Below are 20759 nucleotides of genomic sequence, written 5' to 3'. Positions count from 1 at the left end.
CTTTTTTACAGTATTTAAGTGCATCAGTGTAGACCCGTCTTTATTATACAAAGGTGTAAATTTTTTTATTTTATTTAGGGATACAGCTGTACAATATTGAAAAGTTGTGCAAGGAGTCTTCTGTGTCAGTGCATTTGTATAAGGCAAGGTAAGAAATTACCGGTAATTTTGGAGACAGAGGAGCCTACATTATGCAGTTTCTCTGTAACATGAAAAGCTGTTTCGTTTTTTATCTTACAAGAGGCGTTCAAGTCAAACTGGAACTTTTGATGCAGAATAACTGAATACTTTCATGAAAGTTAAAAAAAACTCACTTTATTTCGCTATATAATCTTCTGCTATAATAATGCACTCTAATGCATTTCACTATATATATAATAATGCATTTCACTAGTGCTTGGATACCATCGAGGTATCTACTCCTAAGTGTCCACTGCAACAACTGCAGAGAGCTCCAGGCCACCCTGGCAGGTATCATCATCACATACACAGTACGATATGCAGTGAAATGTTTAATTATTCGCATATCCCAGCTTCTTGCCCCATTCATGGACATCCAATTGCTTTACTGCGGCTAAGAGGCTCATCACCCTACTGTACTTGAAGTCTTCTTTAAATTTCCATCAGTTTTACGACACAGGAAATCTCAAGTCCCAATTTCATCTTAGGTCCCAGTTTGACTTGAATGCCTCTCATATTAATTACACAAGGGAGAAACACAAGCGAGATATACCTTGTCTTATAGGTGGTACTGTACACAACGTGTACGTTACGATACACAAAATGTAACTCTAACTGGATTATAAAATGATGTTTTGATGCTTGAGAAAAAATAGCTCAGGATGTTGTTTTAACTTAATGGTGGTAACATTAATGCCATTTCCCTTTAGGCCACATCACCCTACCCTGCCACTGATACATTTCCTTTAATAGCATGCCTTAGGCAACCCTATGATATGCTGTTAATGATATTGTTTAAAGTAAGTGTTTAAAGTAAGATTTTGTGAAAACACCACCGCATTTTTTTACGTGAGTTAGAAATAGTATTAGAACTCAGTTAGAATTTTTCGCTGACGTGGATGGGGTGTAACCCACCGTATCAAGGTTAGATTAAGTTTATAGCGCAGATGTGTTCTAAGTCGAGGAACACGTTCTGATCCTATGGCTCATTTTTAGCTCAGGAGGATGTTTGTCTTGGACAGTATTCACAGTCCACATCCTCTGACCCCTTAAAACAGGAGGTGACGCGTTCCAGCAGTTCCAGCAATACGAGTTTGGCTGTACAGAACTAGAACATAGCTGACTGTAAGCGAGACAGGGAGAGAGCTGTATTTTAACTGTCAGTATTTTCCATGGCTCTGCTCCTGATTGCTAGTGAGCTATCTGATTTATGTTCAGCACACTTTTTATGTGTCTTTATTTTTCACAACGAAGATGATGCTAAGGTTTGTGTGTACAATACTTTCCAGCGAGGTCTTATTTTTTCGATTCTTATTAATGCAAGCATCCTGTCGACAGGAACAGGAAGAAGAAATAAAAAGCTGCTCCAGAAGCTTTTAATGTACCACCAGCAAAAATGTTTATACTGGCTTTTATTATGAGCGCATTAGCCGTCGGGTTTGCTTAAGGAGATGATGTTCACTGTTCAAACTGCAGCATCTTGGAAAGTTTGCCTGCTGAATAACACACATTCAGGGTTTTCAGTGTGACCCATAGGTGTGCTATGGATCTTTCATACAGAAGAGAGATTTTTACCATGGAATTTGAATTACATGGCTAATTAGAACATGCAAAATAAATCATTTGACATTAGGGTCACAAGGAATTCAGTAATGATACCCTTTTCTAATTAACAGCAATTAATATATTTGCTAAATTTTATGTTCGCTTAAATTTCAAATAATATTTATTTTATTTGCAAAAGGTTTACATTCAATGACTAAAGCAATTTCCTTTATTTTTTGACAAAGAAATGTCGAAAAAATGCAAAAAATAAAGTATTTAGTATTAATAAAGGGATCCTCATTCTCAGACGTACAGCCTTCTTTAAAACATTTGCACCATTTTAATGTTTTACGGTGGCTAAGAGTCTCATCACTGTACTGTGCTTTAAGGTCTTCTGTAAATGTTATTTGGCTTTATGCATTTATAAGAAATTTGCTCACAATTCCCAGTTTGACTTGAACACCCCTCATACTGTAGCTACAGTATAAGCTACATCAGTCTCCTAGAAAACATGAGAGATGTCAGTTCCATTCTGGGCTAAAGAGTCATATTATGTGGTTCTTGTACAGTGTCTCTTTATGATGTCATTTAAGAGGATGAGTATAAGCAGTATAGGATTTCAGATGGATCACATTATTCTTGTGCATAGTGTTTGTCTGGAGATAACAGCAGCTATATGAGGGAATGTTGGAGCTGTACAAGTCCGTTTTTCTCGGGAAGCCAGGTTACATCATAGTCTTACACAGAACGCTTTGTGGCCTAAATGATGAGTTTGGTGTGTGTCATGATTGGACCATGGTTGGGTGAATTATAGCTACCTGAGAGGTGTCTAAGAATTGATAAAAACTCAGTGTTGGTTTAAGATTAAGGCCAAGTCACAGTTCAAGCTTTGACCAGCTCCCTCCCTCTCTCTCTCTCTTTCTTTCACAGCACTTATTAATATTGATGCAAGTTTGGGAAAGCGGGGCCAGGCAACAGACCCAACAATGGCATCAAGCCATCTTCATCACTCAGCATATATTTAAAGAATTTAACTTTCAGTATGATTAAGTTCCTGTTTCTACTTAAAATAGACAGCCAGATGTGTCTAAATATGAGCACAACTTAACCGTATGGATGAGAGAGGTTATGTGAAGTACGAGACTAACACTTTTTAAGTTTTAATCTTGGATCATTGTCAAATATATTGGTACATGTTTTTTATTGCAAATCATTTTGCTTAGAGTTTATAATGAAAGCTGATTTGGAGTGTTCTGTAGGAGTTGTTCGTGACATCAACAAATTAGGTTCAGTCATCCTGCCAATATGCTAAACTATGCAGTCTGTAGGAAAATAACATCGTGGGGAAAAATGTAAAAATGCAAACAGTTGTAGTCTGTAAACCTGAGCAGATAACTAAATGTCTGACAGTTATTCCAAGGAGAAGAAAAATCAGCATTGTGCAGAGAATTTCTGTTGTTGCATGTAACGACAGGTGAGAATTTAGAAATATACGGGTTAGTCAAAAATTAGCCACACTCTGGTTGTAGAATTTATTTTAAAGTTTAGATCAGACAAATACATCCTACACTGAGCTACGAGCCACAAATGCATTGCTGTTTTCACTTCTTCATCAAAAGTGAATCTTTGTTCTCATAGGACTGCTTTCAGGGGACCAAATAGGTGAAAGTGTGATGGAGCAGGAACAGGACTATAGGTAGGAGGTCGGATGTTTTGCTGTGTTGAGTCGACAGTGTGGGCAGAAGTCTGTAGACATACCTCGTCACAACATGAGGACGTTTGCATTCCATACTCTGCCATTTACTCTCAGACTCCTAGTGATGAATCCATGTCTCTTCATCAATAATGTCTCATGTCTCTTCATCAATAATACAACTTCATTAAAATATCAGTCCGATTTTTAATTTCTTATATCCAAACGCTTCCGTTTATGCTTTTATGTGCGTTGTTTTGGGACCACTCTCACACTAATCACGAGTCACGGCACACTGCTCTCCTTGGGTGCAAATCAAAAGAAGTGGGGCATCCGTTTTTACTAGCACCGCAGTTACAAATGAACATACGTAATGAAATGAAATGAAATGTTAACGTGTTCACACTCGGACTGGGGAGACAGTAGCCTTGAACAAAAAGTGCTGATAAGACCAACAGTATTTTTGATATAACTGGAGTGATAACTGAATGTTTACCTCACACGTATACATATTATTGTGTGAAGAAGGCTATGCATTCCAGCTGAATATATTTATTAAGTATAAATAGTTTTGTAATAGAGATATGATGTACTGAAGCGTTTGAATAATAAAAAAAAACAGTTTTTAAACATTACATGCTTCAATAGAAGGGAAATAAATCTAAAAGATGAATATGAAAAAAGGCCATCGTAACATCACTGAAGCTTCTGAATTGTTTCTAATTAACAGTTTGTATAAGTGTTGGGTTAAAAGGTTAACGCTTAAAATAAGCTGATCAGCTTTGATGTAATGAGTGATATTATTATTACAGTATTTCAGGTTGAAGCCCATGTACATGTCTGCCTGGCGTTCTGTAGGGCAGAACCTCTGTCTAACTGATTAATGCAATTATTAATGCAAAGAAATACAGTTTTATAAGATTGAGTAACTCACGACTTGTTTATGCTAAGTTGAACTTCTTTCGTCGTCACCCGAATACACTCCCTATTCAGTAATCAGAGAGTGAACCACAGATGAGAAATCGAAGAGAAGATCATATAAAGATTAAGATTTGTCTTAAAATGACTCCAGTATATTAGAATTCACTTATTCTGACAAACGTACAGACAAATCTTTTCTTTTATTTATATAGATTTATATATAATAAATGAGGATTAGTCATTAAGTCAGAGCTAAGCCTAAATTGAGTGTCCATGGATGTGCTTATACTTTTTTAAGAGCTTGCTAGTTTACAGATCGACATTGTGGCTGTGAGAGATTTCTCTTTATAGAGTTTAATGATCACAGGATACCTCTCCCTCTCTCTTTCTTTCTCTTTGTCTCTTGGTCTCTCGCTCTACAGTACACAGACAGTGACCGCTCAGACAGGCCTTTTTTTCTTTTCTTTTTTTTTTTTTTTTTTAACGGAGGAAATTCTGTGGAACAGGAAAAGAAATGTTTTCCAGCAGACTGGAGAGAAACAGCAGGTTTCCTTTTAAGGCTCTTAAACAGCTCCTCTGAGAGAGAGAGTGAGGAAAAACGAGCGCATTGGAGAACCTGGCAGGGGAACAGACAAGCCTGAGAGAACCGCAGCATAGGAATGTGAACGTGCGTTGTACCTGGAAACGGTATTAAGGAAAGGAGGATGAATGGCACATTCCTGTGCTGTGAGTCCCGAGGCGAGAGCAGAGGGAGGCAGGATGGAGTGCTGCAGTGCTGAGGTCACACATGCAGGGAAATGATCTACCGCATGACTCAAACAGTCAGAAAACAGCTTCAGTACCAGTGAAACAAAGTACTCATGACCCATTATCATTCAGTTCTGAGGTCAATCAGAGATGGACACTCGAGTTACCCCAATTAGATCACATAAAAATAGATTTTCAACTTGTATTTCATAACTATAACGACTGGTCTTGGGCGGCAACGAGACTAGACCCTAGACGTACCAAGTGCAAATGCACTTGACAAAACTATTTTTGCTAGAAATATTCCAGAACAGTTGACCTACATGTCCTAAAATAACAACTGACTGTTGATGTTATTACTTCATGACCTAAGGCTGTATGTTATTTCCCAGATTTGAAATCTCTAGCAATGTTCTAGACTGTAAAAAAACAAATCCAAACTTGTAGGCTGATCAGTATACAGTACCAGTCTAAACATTATACCTTAATATTGAACAGGTACTTATTTGCCAACAAAATAGCACTGACGAGGGATCAGCTTAAGGGATGAGCTTCATTAGATCTCTGAAGGCGTGTGGTATTTGGAACCAAGCTGTCTGTAGAAGATACTTTATATCCTATTATACAAGTTGTGAGGTGTGGCTTCAATGGATCAGCATTAACATTTTTAACAATTTGAGATACTTCTTTTATTAACTCTTCTATTCGATCAGACTACACGGGCCAGCCATCGCTCCACATGTTCATCAGTGAGTCTTGGCCGCCCATTATTCTTGTTGCCGGTTCACAGTTTTTATTCCTTGGATCACTTTTTGTATGTCCTAACTTTTTTTTTTTTCTTTTCTTTCTTTTCCATTCAACTTTGCATCAATATGCTTCAATACAGCACTCTGTGAGCAGCCAGCACTTACATTGATGACCTTCTGTGGCTTACCCTCCTTGTGGAAGGCATCAATGATCATCATCTATCCTATTTAAGAACTGGGGTCAAAGTGCAGGGTCAGCCAGCGTACAGCGCCCCTGGGGCAGATAGGGAGCCTTGCTCAAGTGCTCCACAGTGTAAGCCTGGCGGTGCTGGGGGTTCGAATCCCCAACCTTCTGATCAGTAACCCACTAACCCAGACCCTTGTCCACCACTGCTCATGTAAAGCATCCAGTTCGTACATGTGATAAATCTAGAATATGAGATTCTCACTATTAAAATTAAAGTATGAAAGATCCAAATTTGAGATGCACAGTGTGTGTGTGTGTGTGTGTGTGTGTGTGTGTGTGTGTGTTTATATATACACTAATCATAACATTATGACCACCTACTTAATATTGAGTAGGTCTACCCTTGTGCCACCAAATTAGCAACCCACTGTTTTTTGACACCTCATTTCTGACACCTTTCAATGGAGACCAATAGGAAAACCTATGAACATGGGAGGCTATGGCTCATTGATGCACGTAGGGAGTGAAGCCTTGCCCATGTAATCCAATCCTATATAAAAGCTACAGTAGCTCTAATTGCTGGAAAGCTTAGTGCTGGTTTCCTTGGAAAGGTGTCAGAACACACAGTCATCGCTGTTTTCGTGGCAAAAGGAGGGACCTACTCGATATTACGTGGGTGGTCATAATGTTAAGGCTAATCGGGGTGTGTGTGTGTATTTTAAATATGTGCGATCTTGTGCATCCTTGTATGTGGCTCCATTAGCTCAGATGTCTTGACCCAGGCCAGCCCCACCCTTCTATTCGCCGGAAAGCTGAAAATCAATCAGACTAATGGCTTAAGTGCTGCACTGAACTGATTATCATGTGGAAAATGTACAAGTTGACGTAACCAAGAGCCGGGACACTACCGCAGCTTTTTAAAGCGTTTCAGTTATTTAGAGTGAGTCATACCCTCTTAGTATGGGAAAGCATTCTCTATTTTCATTAAGAATTACCAAAACTGTCTCGACACTTCAGCAGCAGCTTCTGATTGTGCCGGTAATGATTTTGTTTACCGTGATTTGTACACCACACACAGATGGAGCACTCTTCATTTCACACACACACACACACGCGCGCACACACACGGGATTAAAATATTTCCTTAAATGGGATTATCTGTGATACCGAATGCTTTTATAATGATGAAATTACACATCGCTGAATTGCTCTGAGGTTTCGATTGTAATGTGTTTGGCTGTGTTTAGACAATTTAGCACCTGTTTGTGTTTATCTTTTTTATTAAGTTGCCAGGACAATACAGCAAGGATGTTCATGACACATGTCTTGACTTTCCTGATGTTTCCTTCTTAATCAGATATGTCTGCATGTGTAGAAGCAATTTTATTAAGCGCAGAACAAATCTGAATAGCACACAATCAGAATGTTGAATATCAAATTATTTACAATAGCTACAAGGTTTTTGTTAAATAAATAACTATCTATACAGTTTGCTATTTTGAGGAAGAAAATATAAATCGGTCATTACTGTTAGATGGCTAGCTTGTCTTCATTTTGTAAAATGTAAATGAATCTTTGCAAGGAGAGAAAAAAATTGGAGAACTTTTGAGTAAGTCTACCAGAGCACAGGAAGAACACTGAATAATTTAGGATCATCTAATGTCAGGTATTTTTAAATGTAATGTTAGATGTAAAACGAGGCACATGGCCCTGACTGAGGTTATACTGACGATGATGATGTTACTCGGAGTGACCTGTATTATACTCTTTTACTGAGTATGTGCTTTACACTCTTCAGTAATCCACTGAGCTTTATCGTCTCTCAGCACCAACACAGGTTACTGTTGCCCCCTAGTGACCACAAACAATGTCTTAACAGAAGCAAATATTTAAAGTAAACACAATAAAAGGTGATAAAACATGAAAGTTCTAGTTTATTTTCTATAGACCTTAGAAAAGGTATAAGATAAAGAGTTTTCATTTCAGTAACTGTATAATGGGAAAAAAAATGAAACCATTGATTAGTATATGGGTGGTGTAGTGGTTAGCACTGTCGCCTTGCACCTCCAGGGTCCGGGTTCGATTCTTTTGGTGCTGTAGTCCATTATATGTAGCGCATGTACAGTATATTTGTGTTCTCATCCTTAAATAATATGTAACGTGTGTGTTTTTGTTGCAGGCGAGTTGCTGAGCCAGCCCCGACCTGAAGGCTTGACTGAGATCATTTGTCCCAAGAACGGCTCAGAGCGCGTTAACGTGGCCCTCGTTTACCCTCCCTCTCCTACTCTGATCAGCCCCAGTCACAAATGACCCAGACATCCAGCACAACACAGTGACTCGAAATGCCCTTACACACCCTGCTGCACCTTTGTCTTTCCTGTAACACACATAGAACACTAGATGGAGCTACATCAATGTGTGCATGTGTGTGTCTCCTGCTTTCACTTCATGTGTGCTTAGAAGACAGCAGTGTGATGGGATGTGTGTTCCACTGAAGCCAGGATGTGGGAACACACTTTCAGCCATGTATGAACATGAAGACATGAAGAATCCCACACACTGCAGTAAGTAGCATGGGACGTAAGCTCTTCGCACATCTTCCACCCTAGTAGTAAAGCAGCAAAAACACTGTCTGATACAAATCATGTTTTCTGGACTGTAAGATTTTTATTAGTACACGCATTTCAGTGCATTACAACAAACGATGTTATATAGTAAAAGTATAATAAAGGTGGATAAAATATAGATAAAAGGGTTTCATTTGGTATGTAAAGCACTTCAGTTTCTGTTGTAACACACCTCAGAGCTGTAACTACTGTACAGTGCGCTGCTTGTGCTGAAGTGCATCCTGTCTGATAGTGGAACGTTTGCACTTTGCTGTTAGCACAATACACAGCCTTGCAGTTAAACACAGAATAAATAAAAGATGCTTAACAGACTCAAATAATGGATTTTTCTATGTACTACATTAGAAAAAGGGTAAAAGTGCATGGTCTGTTTAACACACGTAACTCATTAGCTAATCATGCATTATTTCATTACACTCATATGTGAGATTCCACATTTTATTCTGGACAAAAAAGCACTGGAAAAGTATTTAAAAAATTTATATAGCTTAGCAGGCTCTCAAGCTTTTTTCCTGTAATATACCCTATTCTACTAGAAACAGCCATGTAAGGGATAAACAGACACCTATAGTTTTTGATAAATTCTATGCACCAAAACTTGTTTACATTTACATTTAGGCATTTGGCAGACGCTCTTATCCAGAGCGACTTACAAAAAGTGCTTTAAAGTTAAATCATTGGATACATACTTACACTGGGTTAACTAGGTTAATAACTAATTGTTTCCATTATTATGACTTCTATTAGTTTCCTTTTTTTCAAAATGAAATAGCACCATCAGAAATCATACTTAAGAGTAAAAGAGTAAAAAATTTAAGCAGTTCCTCAATTTGAAAGAGGCTGTAATGCTGGCCAGTCTGAGCATGGACTTTCTTAGAGATAAATAACTAAGAATTTTAAAAGGTCCATTTCTACCTTTAGCAGAATTATATAAGCAATGTCACATGATTGGGAAGGCTGATATTCAGTACAACAGTATACGTTGCTTTTATACAACAGTTCCACAAACACTATTTATTACCAATAGATTCTATTTTGTTTGTTAATTTAAGCAGCATAAATAGTCCTGCTACTGGTCCAGGCGCTCATGAAATGCCAATCAAATTACAGTGGTACCTTGGCATACGAACTCAGCTCCGCCTTGTGAATTTTTGCCTTAAGAACTAAAATTTTGCAAGAAATTGGCCATGGCATACAAGGCATTTTTGGCATATAGTATATGTGACTGTTTTTAAAAAAAAAAAAAATTAAATGAACCTTTTATACTTTTTTTAACAGCCAGTGCCACGATGAAACATAAATTAATGTTAAGTAAGGGTTTAATGACCATTCGTTTCACATTTTATGTTTACATTTTCTAGTTTTTTATATGGAAAAAAATATAATTGTATTGTTGGAAATGGGTAATGGTAATTTTTGGGTGGCTGGAACAGATTATTATCTGCATTTACATTATTTCTTCTGGGAAAATGTGTTATGCATTGGATTAAATTTGTATGCCAAGGTACCACTACACTTGGTCGGAACAAACTTGTAGAAAGTTCGGTTTAATTCAAAGGGTAAAACATGACCTGAAGGGAGTCATGACCTGCTTGACCTTGGCCTTCTGAAAGATGTCTTTGTGCTGAAAGAGAAAAACCCTCTTATTCCATTCTAGGCCTAGGCAAGTTGCTTTTCTTAAATCTGTTAAAGTTAAACCAACAAGGTTTTAAAGTATTAATAGATGAACCTTACTTGCTCAAAAACTTTTTGCATAAAATTAAGGATATTTGTTTAGCTTTCAAAATCCAATGAGGTGCTAGCAGAAATTAAAATATGACACAAAAAGGAGCCCTAAGACAAGCAAATGCGACTTAGAAAGTGAAGTCTGAGCATGAACATTGTGATGTAAAACATCCCAGTAATAATGAGCTGTAAAAATTATTAAAATGTAGTTATGTGATAGGGAGTTTTTTTTTACCTTCTGACTTCTTGTCTGTAAGTTTGTCTATGTCTTGCACTAAATATCTTCATGCTGTCCTGGCTTTCTCGTTCTCTCCCTCACAGGTTAATGAGCTCGTGCTGCTGGTTGTCAAAGAAACAATGGTATTAGGAACTGTGGTGCTGAAGTCTCAGACCTGGGATGTGCTGCCTCTGTGAGAATCTTGTGGTTTCTACAGTCACTGCTAAAACATGAGGACAGGCTCTGTTCATACAGTGCGTCATATTCCGGATGAAAGAAGGAGCTAATGCTCCTCAGATGCTGATGGTAAAAAGAAGAGATCACGGTGTAATTAAAAATGGACTGAGTTGGTGGAGAAGTGGGACTGCTATTTAAGAAAAATCTTTGGCTTTTAAAATAGAAACAAGTGCTGCGATAGTGCAGTAGGGCTAGCAAACACGGTCTATCAAAAGAGCTCCTTCATTTCCTAAGCTGCATGCTAATGTGGAACGTTTCAGATGATGAATTGACTAAAGAGGTTAAAATGAATTGAAATCGGTTTAACAAATCTGATGTCTTTCTGTTGTTCTGAAATCCAGGTTACACTAAAACCAGGACCAAAGCAGGAAATTATAGCAAACTTTACAGGCTCAAAGTAGTTTTATTTCTGTGCTGTGAGTGATTTTACATTCTCATCACAAGTACACTAGGCTTTACATTTAGATACCAAAACAACTGCCTGACTTTTTTTTTTTTTGTTTAAAGGAAAAATTGTCTAAACCTGCAGAGAACAGATTCTCTGGAGTACATTTTTGGCTTTAAATGTTTACACACATTTATCGCGAGCTGCTCACTCACAATCACTGACACTGATAACGATTTTGCATGATACTTTCTGGCAAAAAGTTGCTCCAAAGGATACTACTCAAATTCTGTCTAATGGATAAAAACATCACCGTGCAAAAAATCTCAGGCATCATAGCCTTCTTATAGTTTGTTGAAATAAAACTTTTCATATAAAACCTGATGATAAAGAAGTCTTGATCGCTCTTCTTCATATTTTGCTTCCAAAGAGCCAGATTTTCTTTTATTTAAATATAGTCTTAAGCAATAGTTTTTCAGGCTCCCTGAAGTTTTTGGCTCTCACTTTCAGTGTATTTGCACCTGACTAGTTTCAGAGAAATTATTTTTGTTAAGCCACACCATGACCTATCAATCATTTAAGTATAAAACACCATCTAACTTAAGGCATGAAGCAGAGAGAAACAGGTGCAAATGATCAGGCCGATTAATTAGTATACTAATGATGCTGAATGGGTGGAACTGACGAGAGGGGAAATGAGGTTGCTGCTGAGACACTGCAATCTGTCGCAGTAAAACATTTGTTTCCATTTCCCTAATTTAATCTACATCATTTAATTAAATTAAATATGAAGAAATGAGGGTGACTCAAGACATTTACACATTAAATAAATCCAACAAACAGATTTTCTGTTGCAAGTTGTCTACAATGCTAAAAACAACCCATTGTCTTTTATTTTATTCTCTTTTATGTACTGTTTACTGCACTTTATACAATGTTTTTTATATTTCCAAACCTTATATCATAATTAATGTAAGTGGTTCTCTACATGTGTCTAAGACTTTTCGACTGTACAATCCCGGGATATTCATGTAGCCTTTATCTACTAGGCATTTTATTGTACTTAATATTGTTACTCTGTTGGGTTCAGTTAAAACACATCTAATATTTATGCTCAAAGACTTACCCAGTAAAAAACCTGAAGATCGCTTGGTTGCATAAGTCCTAGCCTGTGCTACAAGAAGGGAAAAAAGCATAAGTATGGTAAGAAAGTATGGTAACTTTAAAAAAAAAGAACTTCAACTGGTGTTTTTCATTCTCTTCCAGTCTTTATTCACTAAACAAACATGTAACTACAAAATAGGATTGTAAAGAAGCCATGGACTGCTGACAGTAGCCTGAGCTGAAGATTTATGAATACACATGTACAGTAACATCGCTACTTTCTGTCTTAAGAGACAGGCCAGGAAATGTTCATCTCCTAGAAAATGGATATAAAAAGGGGTTACTTTCCTGGCGTGAAAAAAAAAGACACGTTAATGTGCGTCCATTTTAAATATCATTTCATTGTTCTTCTGGAAAAGGACAGATCCTGTGATATGTATATTGTTTCTGAAAGTTTTGTACCTAATAATTTTATTTTTGTATGTTGTCACTAAACTTGGATGGGTTCTTATGGTGTGCTGCACATCATGCATGGCTACTGTGTGCTCAGCATAGGGACAAACACACTTTGTGAATAATGAGAACGTCAATCTGTGAGAAATACCAAATACAAATATTTCTTTTCATATGGCTCATAAAAACTTTTTTTTAATTATATTTCTCAGCTGTTATTGAGTGTTCATGCTCTTCACAAGTGATCTATGCTTTATAGCCTTTTTAGTGGAAATTGCATTGGGGGGGAAATGACCTTTTTTATTATTATTATTATTATCGTAAACTGTACGACTTTACAGACAAAACAGATGTTTCCTGTAGTAATACACCATAGCATACATTATAAAAGTATTCTCTTTATGAAGAGAACCAGTTTGGTTTAAATAAAAAATTTTTGGGTGAAACTCTTGTCAAGCGATGTTTGTTGTCTGGTTATGCTCTGAAGCTAATGTAGCAATAAAAATGTATTTTAGTCTGAATTAGATGTGGTGTAGGTACTGAACTAAACTTCACTGGGCAGCTGCGCACTGTTCTGTTATATAGGCAAACATTTTATTTAGTTACCCAAATTGTGGTTGTGATAAAAATAATAAAAAATATATAAATGTATATATTATAATATATAGATATAATGTAATAACATTTATGTAAGCATGTGCTATAAATAAAGTGTTAACGGCTTACAAAAACCAGAACTAACCCTTTTTAGCTACAAGAGCATCAGTAATACCACAAAAACAGAAAAACTGCTAGTTATATCATATGCATACAGATAAAAAATTTAATTAATTATCCTCTAAGAAGTTTGAAGATGAAGCGGAGCAGCAGCGGCCAGGGAACACCTCTCCTCATCTGCATGTTCTTCTTACCTGGGACGTGAACAGGTAATGATATAGCTATAATAAATAAATACACAATTTTTTTAAAACAATTTCATCATAATATTTTCCATATCACAGTCACATATTATCAAATTATGATATGCTATTATAATCAAACTACCAAAAAAAGGTTCTACTTCTGTAGCCATTACATTACTGTATTTCCATTAGTCTCCCGATTTAATGCAGCCATTAACTGTCTGCAACACGAGTACATTTTCCTGCAGTGGATTTGACACTCGTTGATTTCAGCTGACAGAAAAACCCTCGTGGGAAAGCTGGAAGAAAGCTAAATCTCTATTGGCTGCTTGAATTAATTGGCAGATAACTCCGCCCATACCACTTCGTAGAACGGTGACGATTGGGTTATTTTACTGCAAACAGATGCCTGATTTCAGCGATATTAAATGTTATTGGTCAAATGAGCTGTCAGTCACTTGATTAACACTAAAAGCACACTGAACTGTGTGTACCGCTGCAAAATAAGTTTCCATATCCTAAACCCTACTAGTGAAAAATAAAAACATAATATTGAAAGAATAAAATTGCAACATATAATTATATTATATACACAAGAAACCTGCGTGCCCTTGAAAATTATATTAGCTTACGGTAGGAGTACAATACCGTGTTTGACCACAACATATTTTGGGGGCGCTATGTCACTGTAAAATAGTGAAAATGCGAGAAAAAAAAAAAAAAAAAAAGTTCTCAGCAACAAATTTTATTACCGGAACAAATCTGTTGAACCAAGTATTTTTAAAAATTGAAATAAGTAAGTACAGTTAAAAAGAAGCCCTCCAGGTGAAAATGTAATTGCTCATTGTAACACTACCAACTCCTTATTGCCTAAGCCTGCTCATTGGCTCATCCATCACCATGGTTACGGTGGCGTGGGTACGCTATGTTGATTACATTTAAATGTTAGAATAAGACGCTAGAAATTATTTTGTTAGTTAGCAGGACAACGATACAGATCTTCAACTTTGAGCTCAAGATTTTATTAGAGAAGTAACACAAGGAGATGATGAGAAAAGAGGACAGCCAGAGTTTTACTCAGTTTGCGGTGAGCACGTGCAGCGGTCAGCCAATCACCATCGAAGCAAATACCGAGCGCGTGAGCCTCACTCAGCCTTGTTATTACAAACTGCAGTATTCACACATAAAAAACATAAACAGACCACAGACTTTTCTTGGTGATGTTGTGGTTATGTGGTTATCCCAGGCATTAAAGCCTATTAGCATGATATTTGTACAAGGTTCCTATGTGTTCAATTTTGATTCATAATGAAATGATTTATTTATTTATCTAATATGATTTATTAGAAATGACTATAAATGATTTTTTATAGTTATAGTTTATGCTATTCTGTTGTCATTTAACTGTAAATCTAAGATGTTGAGTGTAAAGCTAAAACACTGTGCCCGTGTTATGCGTTAAACGCCCCCCCCCCCCCCATAATCTCTAAATATAAAATTAGAACATAAATTCATAGGTTTATTATTATCAAATATGATATAACGATTATAATGAACCCTAGGCATGTGACAGCCTTTGAGACCATCAATACAAATTCTCATTTTTATGGCATAACAACGGTAAAATCTTTGAACCAAAACCATGGGTCTAAGAAATATACATACTTTTAAACAATGGGTCCCAAAATAAATAAATGAGCTGATTTTACAGAAGATTTATCAACGCCTCCTAATTTGAAAATTCATTTAAGCTAGACGTCAGGATTAATACTATTTAATTATTTAGTAATTTATATTAAGAATAAAAGTTTTGCAAGAAATGCAAGCATTTTCAGCATATGAACTAATGAACCGACCCGAATGCCAGCCAGTTGTGCGTACATCCAGGGGCCATCCAAACATCAAATTTTATCCATTTGTCTAAAACCTGAGGTGATTGTTTGCTATTTGTGTCAGGTTTCAATTTCTTTTTTAATGGCATGATGGTAACTGAGGAAGTAAACAAAAACGACTTCTTTGTATTAAACTATTTCATTGGTTGGAGAGTGCGAGATTGACACAAAAAAAAGTACAAAAATACCGTTTCATCAGCCTAAAACCACACCACAACCTCGGGAAATAAGAGAGCTAACTTTAGTTCTTGTGGGAATGCATTGCAGAAGACGCAGTTTTTTCAAAAAAATTTGTGTGAAATATGCAGTGGAGAAGTAATGTTTGTGACTGCAGTCATTCAATAGTTCAGGACTGAAATTCCTACAGTTTTCTACCCGAGACTCCTTGTCTGGTTCCTCTCAAGGCTTTTTCCTATAGTTATCTTAAGGAGTTTGTCAAGTCTACTGTTGCCCTCGGGTTGCTCATCATGGACAAACTGATAATTATGATTAATACATATTTCCTCACACCTTAAATACATAAAACTAAAACTACAAATAGTCTTAAAATAAATAGGTTGCTTAAACTTTTGCACAATACAGAATGCCTCTTTTTTGTTCACTTATATAACTAGAATTTTTGTTTATCATAAATTTAATTTTCACTTATTAGGTTTTTTTTTTTTCCAGATGGCCTGAAAACATCAAAAGTCAAGGGTAAAAACAGCCGCATCAAAAGGCCCATGAATCCCTACATTATTTGGGCAAGGAAACACCGGTCTGTCTTGGCCAGGGCCAATCCAAATGCCAGCTCTGCTGAGGTCAGTGAGCAGCTTGGAATTGAATGGAGGAAGCTGAGTGAAGACCAGAAGATGCCCTACTACCTAGAGGCAGCGAGGCTTAAATGGGAACACAGCCAACAGTTTCCAGGTGAGGTACACAAGGTTTTCAGATAAAAAGCAAAATATGAAGACAAAAAGGACAACCATGGTACATCTTGTTTTTATGCACCTTATTACATTGCTCTTTCTTTCCTTAAATGTAGATTGGACGTACAAACCTCGTCCACAGAAGAGAAAGCAAGTTTGCCTGGACGAAGCAGCTCCAGAAACTTCAGCTATACAGAGCAATCTAATATTGCCTGGTAAAAATGCTATTTTTTTTATTCCTATACTACACAAAATTACCTTCAAAGTTTAGTATTTTCAAACATTTTAGCGAACAATTTGCATATGCAAATTCCAGTGAAATTTCTTTATTCTTCTTTTTGAGGTCAGTATCAATGATTGTAGCAACCAATTGTAACAAATGCAGTAGTAAACTCTGCTAAAATGTTATTATAATATCATATTGTAATTTTCTTAATAATTAAAAATTTCAGTTAACTTGTTTTTTAAACAGTTTAAGTCCCAGGAAGTTATTTATGTGGGACAAATAAATGAAGTCTAAATAGTTTAAACAAACAGAATAAAAAAAAAATTAATAAGGAAATGAGTAAGGCTGTCAAAAATCTTGCTTTTGTCTCTCTGTTCTCATTTAAAAGCAACGCCACACAAATGTGTCCAGTGTTGCAACAAGTTCATTCCTCTTGTGGTATAATATTACGAGGAATTTTAGGTAAAACAATCATTATCAGTTAATATTTTTATCTGTTATGTTCCTAAAGGGAACCATATAATAATTATGTATATCCTTAGTTTCTGTAGTAAAAGCTTATAACCAAAGACTTGTACAGACACTGCAAATGATTTAAGATTTATCAATGGATTAACAGTGGTCTTGTTTAACAATGTAATTCTTATAATTGTTGAGAGTGAGGTGTGGGAATGACTGTTTATTGCTGCTATAACATAAGTGAGAACAGGAATGAACTTGTCACAAACAGATCAGCCCTGAGACTTTGTGCTATTTAATGCTCCTTTTTGAAATGCTTCTTAAAGTGCCCCATTATGCTTTTTCAAATATTTTTCATTCATGCAGTGTGTCATGTACCTGTATGTGAACATAAACTATCTGCGACGCTGACAGTGCATGATAAATGAAGTTTTTGTCGGCTTACATTAGCCTAAACTAGTACCATACTCGGTAACACACATACAGTAAACACAGACTTCGGACATTTTACATTCACTCGCACACATACACATACCGTTTATTATATGTAGTTTGTAAATATTGTTTATATCTTTGTTTGGTTGTGGTGCACCTTTTTCGTTTACTTTATTTAGTTTTGTATAATACACGTTTGCTCTATCTACTTGTTTGTATTTGTCCTTTTTGCTCACTGGCCTTTTAACGCAACACCGACACAAAGATAAAAGACCTCTCGATTTTTGTAGCCACAGTTAATATAAAATTAGCTGGTTGTTACACGGTAAAACCAACGCCATCTTTTCTATGTATTGACAGGTCTCCAGAGCCGTCGTTCAGTTATGGTAATGGGCATTTTGTTTTTTACGACACATGCTGTAGCGGTGAACCAATCATAAAGTATTTTTTGACCTTGCATACATGTAACCCTGTTTTTGACTCATTAAGCATTGTATACTAATATATGTAAGATGTTTCCTCAACTCTGCTTCTCTTTTAAAGAATAATTAACATGCTTTATTATTTATTTTGTAGACTAAAATAGGCAACAGCCAAAAGTAAATTGCATAAAATGCCAAGTTTATACCCTTTTTATCCATGAACACAAGCCTGTCTGTCACACAATATCAGATGATGTATTTTCACATAGGGAGTGAGTCAAAACCACATACCTAACAACTTTTTTTTTGCAGGCATTTTGGAGAAAACAGCCTCACCGAGAAGACCTGATCGAGAGCCAACCCCACCACATTTTCCTGACGATTTACTGTCCTGCATGCCTGAGCCGTTATTCACCCAGACCAGGTGAGGTGTAAGCTGCACTAGAACTGCTTACAGAAGTCAAATGGGTGCAAATGAAGTGTTACTCTGGTATGTTAAGTAATTGCAAGAATCCTGTTTAATTATTTTTTACAGCACCTTGGACTATCAGGAAACCTCCATTGGGATGGACCTGAATGATCACTCTTTCCCGGACTATGATGACTTTTCTGCCCTAGATCAGTATCTTTTTGATCAAGAGTCTGTGGCAGACAGCAAAGACACTAACAGCAGAGACACTAACAGCAGAGACACCCATCTCAGCGCAGGCCTTAAATCTCCACCAGTCCTGGACACCAATGCCTTGGAAGAGTTGTTAAACTCTCTGCCTCATTCAGATGATTATTAAAATAAAGACAGAATGTCAAATTAAGTCAACTTCCTGTACATATGTAATATATATTGTTGTAAATAGTTTTGTTTAATGTGGCATATTTTTTACTTTGTCACAATTGTATATGATTTAATATTATATTAAAATGCTTTTTACTATTCATGTTCATAGTTTGAAGAAGGTGAGTGTCCTGACATTAGGCTTTAATCTTATTTTGTCAGTCTTGTATCAATTTTTTAGCAAAGTATTGTGTAAATATTTTTTTAGGTCTAAACCAGACTAAAATTTACTAACAGATTTTTATCCTACTCAGTAGAGATAAAAGTAAATATGAATACATTATTCAGTTTAAAAATGGGTTAAAGATAATGTAATATGTATCTGTTTATACATTCATCTGAGATTTATGTTAGGAATGAAAAGCCAGAGTAGTTGAATGGTTGCGACAAATGACGTTCTTACAGTTTTTTCCTGATTGCTTAAGCACATTTTTTGTAACTATTGGCTATTTTTGCAAAACTCTGCACACAAATAAGAAAACCTTTCACCCAATTATCAAAACATTGTAGTTCTCTTGCAAAAGCGAACACAGCTAGATTAACTCTTCACACCTTCGTAAAAATGGTGTTTTCGTATCAAACAGTACACACAAGCCATCATCTACTAAGCACACAATGCGCCAACTGCACACTGATGGTATGAATACAAAACAACCTGGCTTTTGCTTTCTCTGTGTACAGATGTCAATTTGAGATCATACTTTTGTCATAGTGTCATGTAAACATACAAGGATTCAGACTTCAAGTATTGGTGTTTATACACACTCATCAAAGACACGACATTGATTGGACTTATCTCAAAGGGAGATGAGGCAGCTTACAGACAGGAGGTCCTGAAATTAACAGCATGGTGTTCAAAAAACAATCTGGCTTTGAACACCAAGAAAACTAAGGAGATTATAGTCGATTTTAGGAGGCACAACACCAATTTAGCCCCCCTCTATATAAATGGCGAGTGTGTGGAAGTGGTCCATACTTTCCGGTTTCTTGGTATCCTTATTTCTGGTGACCTGTCTTGGACAGACAATATTACAGCAGTTATCAAGAAGGCTCAGCAGCGACTACACTACCTGAGGGTGCTCAGGAAGTACAATCTGGATCCCAAGCTGCTACTGACCTTCTACCGCTCGATTATTGAGAGCCTGATGACATAATGTATCACGGTATGGTATGGCGGCTGCACCATGGCAGACAGGGTGAGGCTACAAAGAATAGTAAAGACAGCACAGAGGATTATCGTCTGCCCTCTCCCCTCCCTGACGGATGTCTACATCACCCGCTGCCTTAGTAAAGCAAAAAACATTATTAAAGATAAATCGCACCCGGGTTTTGATCTGTTTGACTTGATGCCCTCAGGAAGGCGCTACAGGTGTATCACCGCAAGGACAAACAGATTCAAGAACAGTTTTTTTCCAAAAGCAGTAACTATTTTAAATTTACACCTGCATTGATTGGATAGCATTATATAGTTAACCCTATAACCCCTTTTTTTTTGTTTTTGTTTTTGTGATCTATATGTTTGCACTGTAGGAATTGCTTTAATCTCATTGTACATGTGTATAGTGACAATAAAGGCATTCATTCATTCATTTACAAAGTCAGAACACAAATTAGTAATGTCACAAAAAAAGGGGAAAAAAAGACAATCAGCTTACATCATGTCGTCTTTCTGGGTCCGGCCACAAAATTTCGTCCACATCGCATGCGATATCCTCCAGTCCAAGGCACCGGGGAAAATATCCCCTTGAATGCCGTATCCAGGCCTGACACGATGCCTGGTCAATATCTCCACATGCCTCCTCCATTGCCTGTAAAAGGGCTACCTGTTGTACTGGTCGTACACTTTCCAGTGCCAGGCAGAGAAGAACTCCTCGATGGGATTTAAGAATGGAGAGTATGGAGGGAGGTTGAGTGCC

The 20759-nt window shown here is 36.7% G+C and overlaps 2 protein-coding genes across 2 annotated transcripts in view; both read left to right on the top strand.

The window, feature by feature from the left end:
• The window catches only part of mfhas1 (multifunctional ROCO family signaling regulator 1), a 29758-nt gene extending 18437 nt beyond the window's left edge, over positions 1-11321 (top strand). The window contains exons 2-3 of the mRNA XM_053478714.1: positions 8199-8583; positions 10693-11321. Coding sequence (XP_053334689.1) covers positions 8199-8329 — 131 coding nt within the window. The 3' untranslated portion in view covers positions 8330-8583; positions 10693-11321. The remainder of the gene's footprint in view (positions 1-8198; positions 8584-10692) is intronic.
• Positions 11322-14714: 3393 nt separating this feature from the next.
• Positions 14715-18799, top strand: LOC128507744 (sex-determining region Y protein-like). The gene is made up of 4 exons (XM_053478817.1): positions 14715-14772; positions 16231-16470; positions 18324-18435; positions 18547-18799. The coding sequence occupies exons 1-4, from the start codon at positions 14715-14717 to the stop codon at positions 18797-18799; spliced, it is 663 nt and encodes a 220-aa protein (XP_053334792.1).
• Positions 18800-20759: the final 1960 nt, after the last annotated feature.

This window comes from Clarias gariepinus, chromosome 19 (genome assembly GCF_024256425.1).
Source record: "Clarias gariepinus isolate MV-2021 ecotype Netherlands chromosome 19, CGAR_prim_01v2, whole genome shotgun sequence".
In the NCBI taxonomy this organism is placed as follows: Eukaryota; Metazoa; Chordata; class Actinopteri; order Siluriformes; family Clariidae; genus Clarias; species Clarias gariepinus.
Note: the sequence above shows the minus strand (reverse complement) of the source record. Positions and strands in the feature narration are given on the sequence as shown.

What these genes read in the sequence shown, in the direction of transcription:
- LOC128507744 (XM_053478817.1), top strand. Translation starts at nt 14,715, where the DNA reads ATGATGAGAAAAGAGGACAGCCAGAGTTTTACTCAGTTTGCGGTGAGC. An exon ending in TGCGGTGAGCACGTGCAGCG is followed by an intron (nt 14,773 to 16,230) that starts GTCAGCCAATCA and finishes TTTTTTTTCCAG; the next exon opens with ATGGCCTGAAAACATCAAAA. An exon ending in CCGTTATTCACCCAGACCAG is followed by an intron (nt 18,436 to 18,546) that starts GTGAGGTGTAAG and finishes TATTTTTTACAG; the next exon opens with CACCTTGGACTATCAGGAAA.